At 52.2% G+C, this 13,214-nt stretch overlaps 1 protein-coding gene across 1 annotated transcript in view; it reads left to right on the forward strand.

The window, feature by feature from the left end:
• LOC104643406 (TGF-beta receptor type-2-like) overlaps nucleotides 1-13,214 on the forward strand; it is a 34,449-nt gene that overhangs the window by 17,564 nt on the left and 3,671 nt on the right. The window contains exons 2-6 of the mRNA XM_075757113.1: nucleotides 1,464-1,614; nucleotides 5,615-5,817; nucleotides 10,068-10,876; nucleotides 10,984-11,125; nucleotides 12,353-12,480. Of these exons, the coding sequence (XP_075613228.1) occupies nucleotides 1,464-1,614; nucleotides 5,615-5,817; nucleotides 10,068-10,876; nucleotides 10,984-11,125; nucleotides 12,353-12,480 (1,433 nt within the window). The remainder of the gene's footprint in view (nucleotides 1-1,463; nucleotides 1,615-5,614; nucleotides 5,818-10,067; nucleotides 10,877-10,983; nucleotides 11,126-12,352; nucleotides 12,481-13,214) is intronic.

The following is a 13,214-nucleotide window of genomic DNA, read 5'->3' on the forward strand; positions in this document are numbered from 1 at the left end:
CGCATGGAGGGGGGTCTGGGCCGGCGAGGGAAGCAGAGCAAGCACATGAGATGCTGTCAGAGCAGGCTGCACACCCCAGATTTGGGAAGCAGATAAGTTAAAAAATCCCTTTTTGCTGTTGGGACAGAATATGCTTTACAAAGGAAAGGGACCGTAGGCTCGGCCGTTGGCCATGGGCCGGTCACAGATGTGACCACCAAGAATGCAGGAAGGGCCTGCAGGTTGCCCACAGCCCCGGGGTGCCCGTGGGCGTGCTCCTCTATCAGCAGGGCCATGCTTGCAGGGGCTGAGGCTTCACAAGCCACAGTTGAGGATTTTGCAATTTGTTTCTTGTTGGAACTAGCAGCTGGTGATGGAAAACCCCTGTGACGGCTGCTGCAGCGCAGGGAGCCACGACTGCCCTTTTCATAGGGGCTGGGAGCACCCAGCGCTGCCAGGCAGCTTGGAGAAGCATGGATGGCCCAAACCTTCAAAAAATCAGCTGCTGTATTTCAGGTTCCTACCTGAACACTCTGGAGTGTATTTATGAAATAAAAATTTATAAATACATATTTCTACATAAGCCACTTAGTGGCTTCTTTTTTTTTTTTTTCCTAAAAAAAAAAGGACATTTAGCAGCCTTAAAACAGGAAGTTTAAATTTAGCTGGGATTTATCCCTTAACCAAGCATAGTTCATTCACCCTTTGTACAAAAATAGAGATAATTTTATGCCCATGAGATACACGCAGAGCAGCTCACATGGGCAGCAGTTATTCCTGCCGCTGCGGCCGGATCCGGCGTGCCAGGGGCAGGAGAGCAGCTGGTGCGGGGCCGGGGCAGAGCTGGCAGCGGAGGGAGCAGCTCCCGTTGCCCTAGAGCTCGGGAAGTCTCAGCCCATCGTTTCTTGTGGAAAAGACAGATGCTTGGGGAGCGGATGGCAAACACATTTCCTGGCTTGGGCTTGTTGAATGGGCAGAGGGAGGATGAGGAGGCAGCAGGAGGGGAAGAAGCTGCCCCAGCCTGGCGGTGCATCCCTCCCCAACACCTCTCTCCCCCCAGGGAGGGGAATAAATAAAGTCTTTAGGCATGCAGAGCCCTGGAGATGTCCCTTTTCAGACACTGCATGCACTCAGGATGAGGGGAGATGCTGATTTGAGCCTAGGTTGTAGAGGAAGAAATAAACTTCCCCTTGATGAAAAACGGTACAGGAAACGCGGAGGGAAAACGAGGTTCTTTGCAGCTTCCCATGCTCTACAAAGCTCTTGTCCGTCAGGACCTGCCTCCGTGCCGCCGACATCCCTCCATCATCTCTAGGCTTTGGCATAATCTAAAGCACATTTGGCCAAGCAATGGAACAAAATGAAAGCCGTAAACAAATGCATGGAGAAATAGGGTCAAATCGGTCTCCTCCACTGGTTGTGCGAATCGCTGCGAATTGTTAGTGGTTATTTTCCCTCACCCCCACTGCCTCTCTGCCCCACAGCCTGCTGTGCCAGTGCCCGCCGCAGCCTAAAGACCAACCTCTGCAAGTGGTGCGACTCCACGCCGCCGGCTTGCGAGGAGAAGGTGTGCTACAGCAACTGCAACCTCAACTCCTACTGCGAGGACCCCTATGAGATCTGCGTGGCCATATGGTAAGCAGCAATCCCCTCGTCAAGGGGGGCCGCGCGGTGAAAAGGGGTTTGCGGGGCAGCAGCTCATGGGAATGCACATGTATGTACCTCTGCACTTGAATTATTGCCCATTAAAATAATTCAGGAGTTTCTCTTCCTTCCCTTTTGACTCTATTATAATTGAAATTGCAATTTGCAGTAAAAAATTATTTGGTCTGCCCTATAATTAGTACCGGTTTATTTTCTAAATAAATTAAGCATTTAAGTGCCTCACACAAAGTGTAGCAAGTTTGCCATGGGACCTCTAAACCCCCATAAACCCCTGAATTTAGCTTTACAGGCTGAACCCACTGGGTAACACCAGCAGCCCTGACCCCCAAACCCGTAATGTCCCACCGCATCAGGCTGGTGAAACCCTGGTTCACGTGTGGGGGCGCAGCCGAGGTCTGTCCCCATCCAGCGCATGGATGTCTGACCTGGTTCCGAACTGGGGTTTAACCCGCTGGGTTTGACTCGCCTCCTTCCCATCCCCTGGGAACAGCCCTTTTCTCTTTCTCCTGGAGGTGCCTGGAAGGGAAACGCAATCTTGCATTTCAGGCCAAGCATATGCTGCATCATTTGCCCGGAAGAGTGCCTCCCCCAGCTTTTTTGGTCCCCATGAGCAAAACTAAAAAAAAAAAACCCATCCATTTTGGGTCTACCCAGAGTGATTTTCTCCTCTTTCCCTTTTAATTTAGCTGCCAAAGTGAAAGCCAGCCAAGCACTTATCACTAGGCTTTATCTCAACCTGCTAATTAGTGTGAATGGCTGCACGCCCCGCATTCAGTAGGAGTTTGCCTCAGCATAATTGTTGCATTATGGTCTTGAAAAAAACAAAACACAAAACCAAAAGAAACCCAAATAAATAGACAAACAAAATCCACCCCTGCTCCAAATTCCCCTACATGCACATGGGGAAGCCGCCTTAAATCCTGGGTAGGCAACCCAGCATCTTGCTGGGTTTTCCTCTTGAGAGCCTACATGTACAGGAAAAAGCAAGATCCCTGCAGCATAAATCCCCAACACCAGGAAAACAATCCCACAGCACAGGATGGGGCTGCACCCTGCATCATGTATTGGATGGGGTGAGGCAGCTGCGGGGTCACAAATAACCTTCTGGCCCCACAGCCTCCTCCCAGCATCTCCCACCCCATCCTGAGATTAAGATCACTTCAGGCAGGGCTCACCTCCAAGCCAGCTTCACTGCCCGTTGCTCACTTGCAGAGGCATATTTGAATCATCTGAACTTGTTCTGTGTGGGTATCACAGTCACAGCAGCAGCTTTGGCTCCATGCTCATGAGCAATGTGCTCACGTCCTCCAACATGCCCAGCCTGGGCAGCCCATGGAGGAGAGATCACACCCTCCTGGGACTCTTCAGCTGGAAGCTCTTCTGACAAGTTACCTGGGAACCCCAAGAAAATGTGGGGAGCACTGAAACTGGCGGACTTCACCAGAAAGAGGATGACAAATTTGGGTTCTTCCCCCCGCGCTTTCATGGCTGACTTCCCAGCTGACCTTGAAGGCATCATGAAACCTCTCCATACCATCACCGTCCTGCTCTGCACAGCTAGGTTGGGAAGCAGAGGCTGTCCCTGGAAAAGTAATTAATAGTTGTAATTTCCTTTGAACACCCCCAGGAGCAGCTGCAATGCTCACCAGCCGCTCGTAGCCTTTGCAGGGCTGGTCATTCCCCACCACTCGCCCTCGCCATGGGGCTGCCCTGCAAACCCGACCAGTGCCAGGTTATCCTGCCTCCTCTGGGGAAGGCTTCAGAAACGAGGGTCAAACCCTGGCACTCTGCTCTCAGTTCTTAATTAGGTCTTAATTACGCACTGGCTCTACAAGGCAGGTGCTGGTGCTGATCCTCCCCGAAGGAGAAGGGCTGCATCGCAGGTTGTGTTTCCCCAGTGATGCCATCCGGTCCCGAGCTGCCCGGCGTGTCTTGCGTGCCATGCCAGCAGACTGAATTAGCTCTGCTCTGGCTGTCCAAGGGCGAGAGGCTCCATGGCCACCCCAACAGCTGCCTCCTAATCCCATCTCCAAGATCCAGCTCCTTTCAGCTGCCACCATCTGCCCCACACAGGGACATAACCCAGTTCATGCTTGGCCATTCCTAAATCCACCTGAGCACCCCAGATTTTGATGATCTCTACCAGTTGCTCCCCAAACCTCTTCCCTCACCCAGCCTGGTAGACAGCAGGTGGAGATGAAGCCATGGGTCCAACAAGGATGACTCCACCACTCACCAAAAGACAGGAGCTCCCACGCACGGGGACACAGCTGTGCCAGACCCTGTAGCCAAGCCCCCTCACGCTGAGCCAACGCTGCCCAAATCCCTTGGGAGAGCTGAGGTTTTCCAGCAAAACGAGGATCCTGTGCTTGAGGAGTCAGATGAACAACCAGAGCCAAACCCATCCTTTTGCTCCACGTGTGACACTTTTCCGTGGCTTTAATGGGAGCCCAATCTAGGTGCCACTGAACAAAAAATGTGGCATGTGAGAAAGACCTAACCTGGCTGCTGAGCATTGGTGTTTAAATTTTGGTTAAAAAAAGCTCTAAGGACATTGGCAGTATGGAGCCTGGTGCTACGAGCCACATTTCAGTGAGTAACTGGAGTTTCATGAATGACACGTTTTGGTAATAGGCCTTGAAATATTTCACCTGTTCTCACTGTGCTTGCTGAATGCTGTGCACAGTTAAACGCAGCATGGGTGCTGGGATATTTTTCATCTTCGCTCCAGAAGGGGAAAAATCTCTTGGGAAGCCTTCACCCCATCTCTCAGCCAGTGGGAGGGACATCTCGGTCTCCCCTGGCTGATATTGTGACCATCTTTGATGCGAGGGGTGTTACACAGAGCTGAAGAAACACGCAGTGATTGAAGGAAAAAAAAAAAAAAAAAAAGCAAGTCTGTCCTTTCTTTTTGAAACAAAGACCAAATTCCCTAGAAATGCCAAGAAATTATGCTTCTACCTCCCTCTTAATTATCTAAAAGGAAATAAGGAGGAGTTAGGACTTATTTGCCATCGCATCCCTGGCTGTGCTGAGCCCCAGTGCTCCTCTGCCCCAGCCCCGATGAGGACCGGGACATCACCGGGTGGCACGGCAGGCTTCATTTGTAGTTGCTCGGTGTCTGAAGCTGTGGTACAAATGCAGACACGGCCCCACAGTCCAGGAGTTGTATCACCTTCACGTTATAATTTGGCAGCTCCAAAGGTCAAGCCACTTCTAGAAATAGCCCCGACCAGCGACCGAAGGGCTCTACTGCCGCAGGTCACCGGAGGTGGGAGCAAACGGCCCCGCAAGGACAGGGCACGACAACCAGCAATTAGCACAGAGAGAGCCCAGGGGATGAGACGGTGCTCACGGGCCGCACCTGCATGTGCAAGTGAGAGGAGCAGGGAGGGGGGCACAAGCCAAGCAGTTGCTGGTGAGCAGGTGTTTCAGCCCCCCCACACCTCTCCCCTGCACAGGTGAAATTTGGGCAGCAGAGACCCAAGCCCCTGCTGAGGCAGAGATGCTACGATTTGTGTCGCAGCAGAAGTGACGTGCGAGGTGGGACCCTCATTTTCAAGGGTTTCCTTAGGACCTTACAGCCCCCAAACCTGCTGGGCTGTGGTAAAGGAGGGATTTTGCCCCAAATCCCGCTCAGGGCACTCAGCCTTAGGGTTGGGACTACCTGATCCAAGGCATGATTATGAACTGGTGAATTATCTACTGGAAACAAACAGAGTCTCTGGCTCACATCCTACTACTGGTGCGTGCTAAACATTTCTCTTTTCATTACTTGGAAGAGACAAAGGGCTTTACAAAGCCCCTCCAAAGCACATATAATTGGAATTATACCAGAGCCACTGCAAATATATAATTCCTTACACGGATTAAAACTATTAATCTTAAAACCAGGTTTAAAGTGACACAGAGGTGACACAAAGGATGAGCTGCTAGACTAACACTTTGTCGGTTCATTTGGCATGTGCAGGAGACAGGACAACGAGAGCATCAGGATCAGCACGCTCTGCCATAACCCCCACCGCCCCATCGAAAACCTCATGGTCCCCAACTACAACACCTCACGCTGCATCATGACCCATCAGCCCAGCGAGGACGGGATCATCTACATCTGCGGCTGTGTGGACGAGCAGGAGTGCAATGATAAACTGATCTTTGAAAACCACACCAATGGTGAGTGCTTTTGTTAATGTTATTTACAGGAGGAGAAGCACCAATGCTAACGACAAATAACTTGTATTTCCAACAGAGTAGGAGATGTAATGCCAGAAGGAGCTCTTTCAGCATCTTCTTTGACCTTCCTATAAAAGTTAGGCAAAATTTGCACTCTGTTACTAAGCCCAATATTTTGTCTGTGGCTAAACCATCCCTCCCAGAAATGCCTCCAGCCTTGCTCTGGAAACATAGAATCGTTTAGGTTGGAAAAAACCTTTAAGATTATCAAGTCCCACTGTTAACCTAGCACTGCCAAGTCCACCACTAAACCATGTCCCTAAGCGCCACATCTACAAGTCTTTTAAATACCTCCAGGGACGGTGACTCCACCACTTCCCCAGAGCAGCCTGTTCCAGTGCTTGACAACCCTTTCGGTGAAGAAATTGTTCTTAATATCTAATCTAAACCTCCCCTGATGCAACTGGAGGCCGTTTCCTCTTGTCCTATCACTTATCACATGGGAGAAGTGTCCAACACCCACCTCACCACAACCTCCTTTCAGGCAGTTGTTGAGAGCAATAAGGTCTCCCCTGAGCCTCCTCCTCTCCAGACTAAACAACCCCAGTTCCCTCAGCTGCTCCTCATCAGACTTGTGCTCCAGACCCTTCACCAGCTTCGTTGCCCTTCTCTGGACACGCTGCAGCACCTCAATGTCCTTCTTGTAGTGAGGGGCCCAAAACTGAACACAGTACTCAAGGTGTGGCCTCACCAGTGCCGGGTACAAGGGCACAATCACTGTCCTAGTCCTGCTGGCCACACTATGTCTGATACAAGCCAGGATGCTGTTGGCCTCCTTGGCCCCCTGGGCACACTGCTGGCTCATGTTCAGCCAGTTGTCAACCAGCACCCCCAGGTCCTTTTCCGCGGGGCAGCTTTCCAGCCACTCTGCCCCAAGCCTGTAGCGTTGCCTGGGGTTGTTGTGACCCAAGAGCAGGACCCGGCACTGAGCCTTGTTGAACCTCATACTGTTGGCCTTGGCCCATCGATCCAGCCTGTCCACATCCCTCTGCAGAGCCTTCCTACCCTCGAGCAGATCAACACTCCTGCCCAACTTGGTGTTGTCTGCCAGCTTACTGAGGGTGCACTCAATCCCCTCGTCCAGATCATTGATAAAGACATTAAAGAGAACTGGCCCCAGCACTGAGCCCTGGGGAACACTGCTTGTGACTGGCCGCCAGCTGGATTTAACTCCATTCACCACAAATCTTCGGGCCCAGCCATCCAGGCCCTTTTTTACCCTGCAAAGAGTACATCTGTCCAAGCTGTGAGCAGCCATTTTCTCCAGGAGAGTGCCGTGGGAAACAGTGCCGATGGCTTTACTAAAGTCCAGGTAGATAACATCCACAGCCTGTCCCTCATCCACTAAGGCAATGGAAAATCCACCATATCTCTTGATAGGCTCTGCTCTTCAGCACAGGGCGAATCAACCAGGGAACCCAGAAGATGATGTAACCCAACATGAGTCAATGCTCTGAAAGCTTTAAATAAATCGCACCAGAGTAAATCCTGCCCCGGCACACCCACAGGAACCGCTGGCATCCACCACGGCTGCAACCCAGAAAGGTGCCGGGGCGCGGGGCTCAGCACGCAACGGTGCCTGCCCTGCAGCTCCCTGGGGGTTTCTGCAGCGGCATTTCCCCTGGGCAGGAATGGCCAGAGCCACCCCGGTGCTGTGCACATATGTGAGCATGGCTCGGCACGGCTGTAGATGCTTCTGCAGATAGCTGGAGATCCAACAGGAGCTGTAAATCCACAGGAGGGAAAACCAAGAGGCAGCTCATTTCTGAATCTTGGGAGGGTCGTGTACTTTGGAAACGCTTCCAGCTAGATCCTGAGCCTGTGGGGGTTTGTCCAAACCTCCCTAACTCCAAATGGACCAGGTTTATCCAAGTGCCCATCAAGAATCTGACACATAACAAAAGCAAAGCGAAACCACTCTGATTTTCCATAATTACAGAGCAATGAGATGCTGAAAATGAGCCTAAGCATAACCTGCAAGTCAGCAGCATAACTTCTCCCACAATATGAAGAAAAATTAAAAAAAAAAAAAAAATCACATAAAATGCAAATTCTCAGAACAAACAACCCACTTTTAATGAAGGCAAATGAAGCTAAATTTGGCAGTACTTTGCTGCTTCCTGAGCCAAGCATAACAGGTACACACACTTCTAGGGAGAGATAGTCAAATCCCAAAGCCGATGCTGGGATATGTAATTTCACACAAAAATGACAACTGGCTCATTGGAAATGCCACCCCCACCAAAGACTTCCACAAACAGCCTCCTCCTGCCAGCCGGCACGGAAAGCGCTGAAACTCAGAGCAAGAGCAGGGCGGGCCTTAAACAACTATCTCCTCTCTGATTTGGTTGGTGGGACCAGCTTGGGAAGCCCCAGACTCAGAGACCCCATTGTTTACATCCTTTTCTTCTGCTTTAAAGGATTGTTTGCATTTTAAACGTTAACTTAAGATCATCTTCAATGGTATAGACAAACACCAACCAGAGAAATACCTATTAGAGATGAGCATTCCTCCTGCAGCTGAAGCAGGTGGATTTTTTTTTCCCATTTCTTGATGAGCCTTAAGTCTTGCTTTCAGGTCTGGGCTGCTAGGTGGTACTTGCCATAGCCGCAGGGGACCCCATCAGAGCTCAGAGATGACCCTGATGAACACATGGAGGCATCATTTCATGAAGCCGTGTGAGCAAGAGCCCAGCAGACACCTTGGGAAGATACCTGATAGGGTTGAGCATGCAGAATCCTCTCCAGCCCTGTGCTGGCCGAGCCTGGCCGTGGAGGTCCACCTCCCCCTGGCAGGGATGGAAAGACCCACGCAGCGATACTCAGCAAGGCACGGGTTTACAGACCCACGGTTATTGCTAGAGCAGCTACATTTGCTCTCCGTGGAAGGGGTCTAAGCTGTGCTACAACCCTTCCATATCCAAGGACTTGCATCGGGAAGGGGCATCCTCACAAAGGAATTTGCTAAAGTTGTGTTGACTTCCCCTTTTCAGGACTCATGCATGCAACTCCCTTAAAAATATCTTCTCTTTCTTCAGAGTTTCAAAGATGGGATCTTAAGCATCGGGTAAATCCATTAAAGCAGTAGGTGATATCCAGGCCTAACGCTTTCCAAAATAAACATATTCCTGAGTTAGTTATTGATTTATATCAGTTTAGGTTGATCTTGTGGTTTGAACCTGATGCCTATTTTAGAAACGCTTTCACAGCCTTGCAGAAATTAGCTGCAGCACATTTTTTTGAAATTTGCCAAGGAAAATAGCTAAGCGCTCTGTTTTTCCAGAACCTGAATTATGATCTGCACACACTGAGGTCAAGCAGCGAGAGTTTTGCTTATGGAATGATTCTTATCCCTCTTCCCCTGGGTTATTATACTTGGCAGAAAAACCTCTGAGTAAGATTTTACTTGAATATCTCTACTGAAGTCAGCATGTTTATTCCAGGAATCGCAAACATCAAAGGATCAGACAATTATATGTTGTGTGAGGGTTAGGGCTTTTTGTGTGCTCCCCCCTGCCGATGATCTGAAGGCTGACAGGAGTTTAAAAGAAATAAAACAAAAGCGGCCATGCCTGCTCAGTTGACGGGTTTGGTGTTGTAACGCGGCAAGGAAGGAGATGCCAACACTGGCAGACAGCACAGAAACGATGCTCCTTTATCCTAATTATTATGCAAAGCATCCTGGTGTTCCCCTGGGATGCACAGTCCTGCACGCTGCCCCCCCCCCCCAGCATCCTTCCTGGCTCTCCGGCGCCGCAGGGCTCCGGCAAAGCCTCAAACCCCCTCAGAGATTTGCTCTGTTCAAGCTTTGCCTCAGCTTTATCGCTGTTATTTCTGTCCGGGCTCCCCTCGCCGTGAGCACAAGCAGCTCTCGGGAGCTGCCAAAGGGCGGCCGAGCCGTTTTGGAGGCAGCGGCAGGGGCTCACACGCTGCACCACGCCGCCCAATTGACACGGGCCAGCATCCTGAACTCTCACTTGATAAATGGAGCTAAATTCGAGCAGCCCCCTTAATAACTGCCTCCATCTGGGTTCTTTGCCGGGACGGGGTTTGTGTGCAGCGCGCATCGTGGCCCCACAAAAGGCTGCGCTTCATTAGCGGCTTCGTGTATTTCCCTCCTCCGTGTGATGAAAACAAGCTGTTGCAGACCCGCGGCGGCAGCGCCCACGCCTTTGCTTTCCTCCCCGCAGGCTACTCCATGCTGCAGAGCAAAGAGGTCATCCCGGTGGCCGCCATCAGCCTCCTGCCCCCGCTGTTGGTGGCGGTGATGATCACGGTGATATTTTACCTCTGCCGCACGCAGAAGCGGCGCAAGAGAGCCAAGGCGTGGGGCGGAAAGCCAGGGCAGCCCCCGGCGCTGCCGGAGCCAGGGAGGTCCGCCGAGCGGGAGGAGAAGTTGTCTGTCCTGATGGATGAGAGCCCGGCCGGTGCCAGCACCACCTGCGCCAGCAGCCGCCCCGCTGAGCTGCTGCCCATCGAGCTGGACGAGATGGTGGGCAAAGGGCAGTTCGCGGAGGTGTGGAGGGCCAAGCTGAGCCATAGCCGCTCGGGGCAGTATGAGACGGTGGCCGTGAAGATCTTCCCCTGTGAGGAGTACTCCTCCTGGAAGAACGAGAGCCAGATCTTCACCGATGCCAGCCTGAAGCACGACAGCGTCCTGAAGTTCCTCACTGCCGAGGACCGGGGCGCAGGGCCCCGCCGGGAGTACTGGCTCATCACCGCCTACCACAGCCGGGGCAACCTCAAGGACTACCTCTCCCGCCACATCCTGAGCTGGATGGACCTGCAGAAGATGGCGGGCTCCCTGGTGAGCGGGGTGGCCCACCTCCACAGTGACTACACCGCCTGCGGTAGGCCGAAAATCCCCATCGCCCACCGGGACATCAAAAGCACCAACGTCCTGGTGAAGAACGAGCAGGAGTGTGTGCTCTGCGACTTCGGCATCGCCATACGCCTCGACCCTTCCCTGACGGTGGACGACTTTGCCAACAGCGGGCAGGCAAGTATGACCCACCGGCCCTCCTCGGAGGGGAGACCCTTTGCAAACCACCTGCAGCCGAAGTCCTAGCCCACCCCTGCTAATGCCTCTCTCCTCTTTGCGGGCAGGTGGGCACCGCCAGGTACATGGCCCCAGAGGTTCTGGAGTCCAGGGTGAACCTGGAAGACCTGGAGTCTTTCAAGCAGATGGATGTCTACTCCATGGCCCTCGTTTTGTGGGAAATGGCCTCCAGATGTGAAGTGGTAGGAGGTAGGAGCATTGCAATGGGGTTGCCACGCGCCTTTTTCTCCCTTCCTCCCCGTATGAGGACGTGGCTCACCTCGTGTCTCCAGCGGTGATACGGGACCTGATTTGGGGTAGCCCGGGGCTCTGTAGGGCTGCTAAGAGCCGGCGGCAGATCCTCCCCCATGGCTGCCTGCCCTGCGTGCCACGAGGCTGGCTCAGTGGCTGAGGAGCAGGACGGGATCCCAGGGGGTCATCTGGTCCAGCCCCCGCTCAAAGCCAGCCAAGTCACATCCGAGTCACTGCTGGCGATGCAAAGCAAACCAAGCAGGAAGAGCTGAAGCTGCCTCCCCCTCCCCAGCCACAGGCACTGGTTTTTTTCAGACAACACCAAAGAGTTTATGTTGCAACAGGGACTTGCAAACTCCAGCCTCCAACAGAGCCACGTCCTCCCTCCCTTCCCAGAGCCACATCCTGGCATCCAAAATTGTGCGTAGCAAAACACTTAATTAACTGCCCTGGTGTTAGCCCCTGCCTGCCCTGCTGCCTGCTCCCCTCTTCCCTTTTTAACGCTCTCTGGTTCCTTCCCTTTCCCACCTACTCGCAATACAAGCCCACAGAGCTGCCCGAAGCTCCAACCCTCAGCAAGAAAGTTGCCCCAACTGCCTCGTGTGCCCCTTGCTCAGCAGTGGGAGACCCTTGCCTGGCTCAGATGCCCTATGCATCCTTCGTTCCCAAGGCAGCGTCCCAGACCATCCTTCCCCTGCCACATTTCATCTGAATTTGCATTTGGGCAGGAGCTGGCAGAAACTAGGGTGGCCTCTCGTCTGCACAATACAGAATTTCTCCTTGGCCTCCCACAACACGGGGTTGCTCTTCTGGAAGGGTCATTCCTTCTCTAGCCTGTAGCAGGAATCCGGATGCTGGTACCGTAGTCACCTCTCCCATCTTTCACCAGCACAACACATTTTACCTGCTCAAAGTATATCTCATCTAAAGACAGACCAAGTCCTTTGTAGTGCATCTCCTGAGTTCAGGAAGGTGGTCAGATGGTTCCCAAGTCGTGTTTCTGAAAACAGCCCCTAGAGAAACATAGTACTGGGTTTTCATGTGTTCAAATTCTAAATTGTTTCCAGATCCATTTATTTTTGCAGACTGATAAAAACAAATCTATTCTCATCCGGTGGACCATACCAAAGCAAAGCAGCGAATGCATGAAAAACATCCTGTAATGCTGCTGTTGCTTCCTTGCAGAGGTAAAGAATTATGAGCTGCCTTTTGGGTCAAAAGTCCAGGAGCAGCCCTGCGTGGATACCATGCGGGACATCGTGCTGCACGGCAGAGGACGCCCCGAGATCCCAAGCAGCTGGCTGGTGCATCAGGTAAGTTGGGAGTAGCTGGTTCAGAAAAGAGCAACCCATGTTGTCCCACTTCACTCACCCAGCCTAAAAATCATTACAGCTGTAATTAAAGCAAAAGCAAGGAGAACTCCTGGGCCCTACTTACAGCTCCTTCTCGGCTAGCCGAGCCCACATAAGCTCCACGAGACCCAGTTCCCTGGTGTTTAGAAGCCACCAGCCAGGGGTACAGCAAAATTTAATGATGAATAAATTGCCCTGATCAGGAAGCGTTATGAATGCCAAGTGATGGTATTCAGTTATCTCGTGGATAACACCAGAATGGAGCATTTCAGTGCAAGCTATTCTCATGAAACAGTAAGTCATTTCAGCCCACCCCATTTCTCCCGTAACCACCACATCCAGAAAGCTCTAGTTCAGGAAACACACAGTCCCTCGCACACAGCCATCTCACAGCAGGGACAGAGGGGAGGACCGTGCATCCAGCCTCCTGCCCGCTCGGTTGTGGCGATTTCAAGCTCAAAATTACCTCTGACATGAGAGGTCATGCCTTGGCATGTGAGAAGGACTTCTGCAAGGAAAGCCAAAACGGGAAGTTTCTCCCTCAAGTGAAACAATTGGGAAACACGTGTGAAGCTGAGAGCAGGGAACCTGCGAGGCTCGAGTCTTGTCAAGGGGAAGCCTTTCACCAGTCTTCAGCTCAGAGGGTCTGAAAGCACAGCGTTTCAGTACACAAAGCATAATGCAGCGCTACAGAA

This window comes from Balearica regulorum, chromosome 6, assembly GCF_011004875.1.
Source record: "Balearica regulorum gibbericeps isolate bBalReg1 chromosome 6, bBalReg1.pri, whole genome shotgun sequence".
In the NCBI taxonomy this organism is placed as follows: Eukaryota; Metazoa; Chordata; class Aves; order Gruiformes; family Gruidae; genus Balearica; species Balearica regulorum.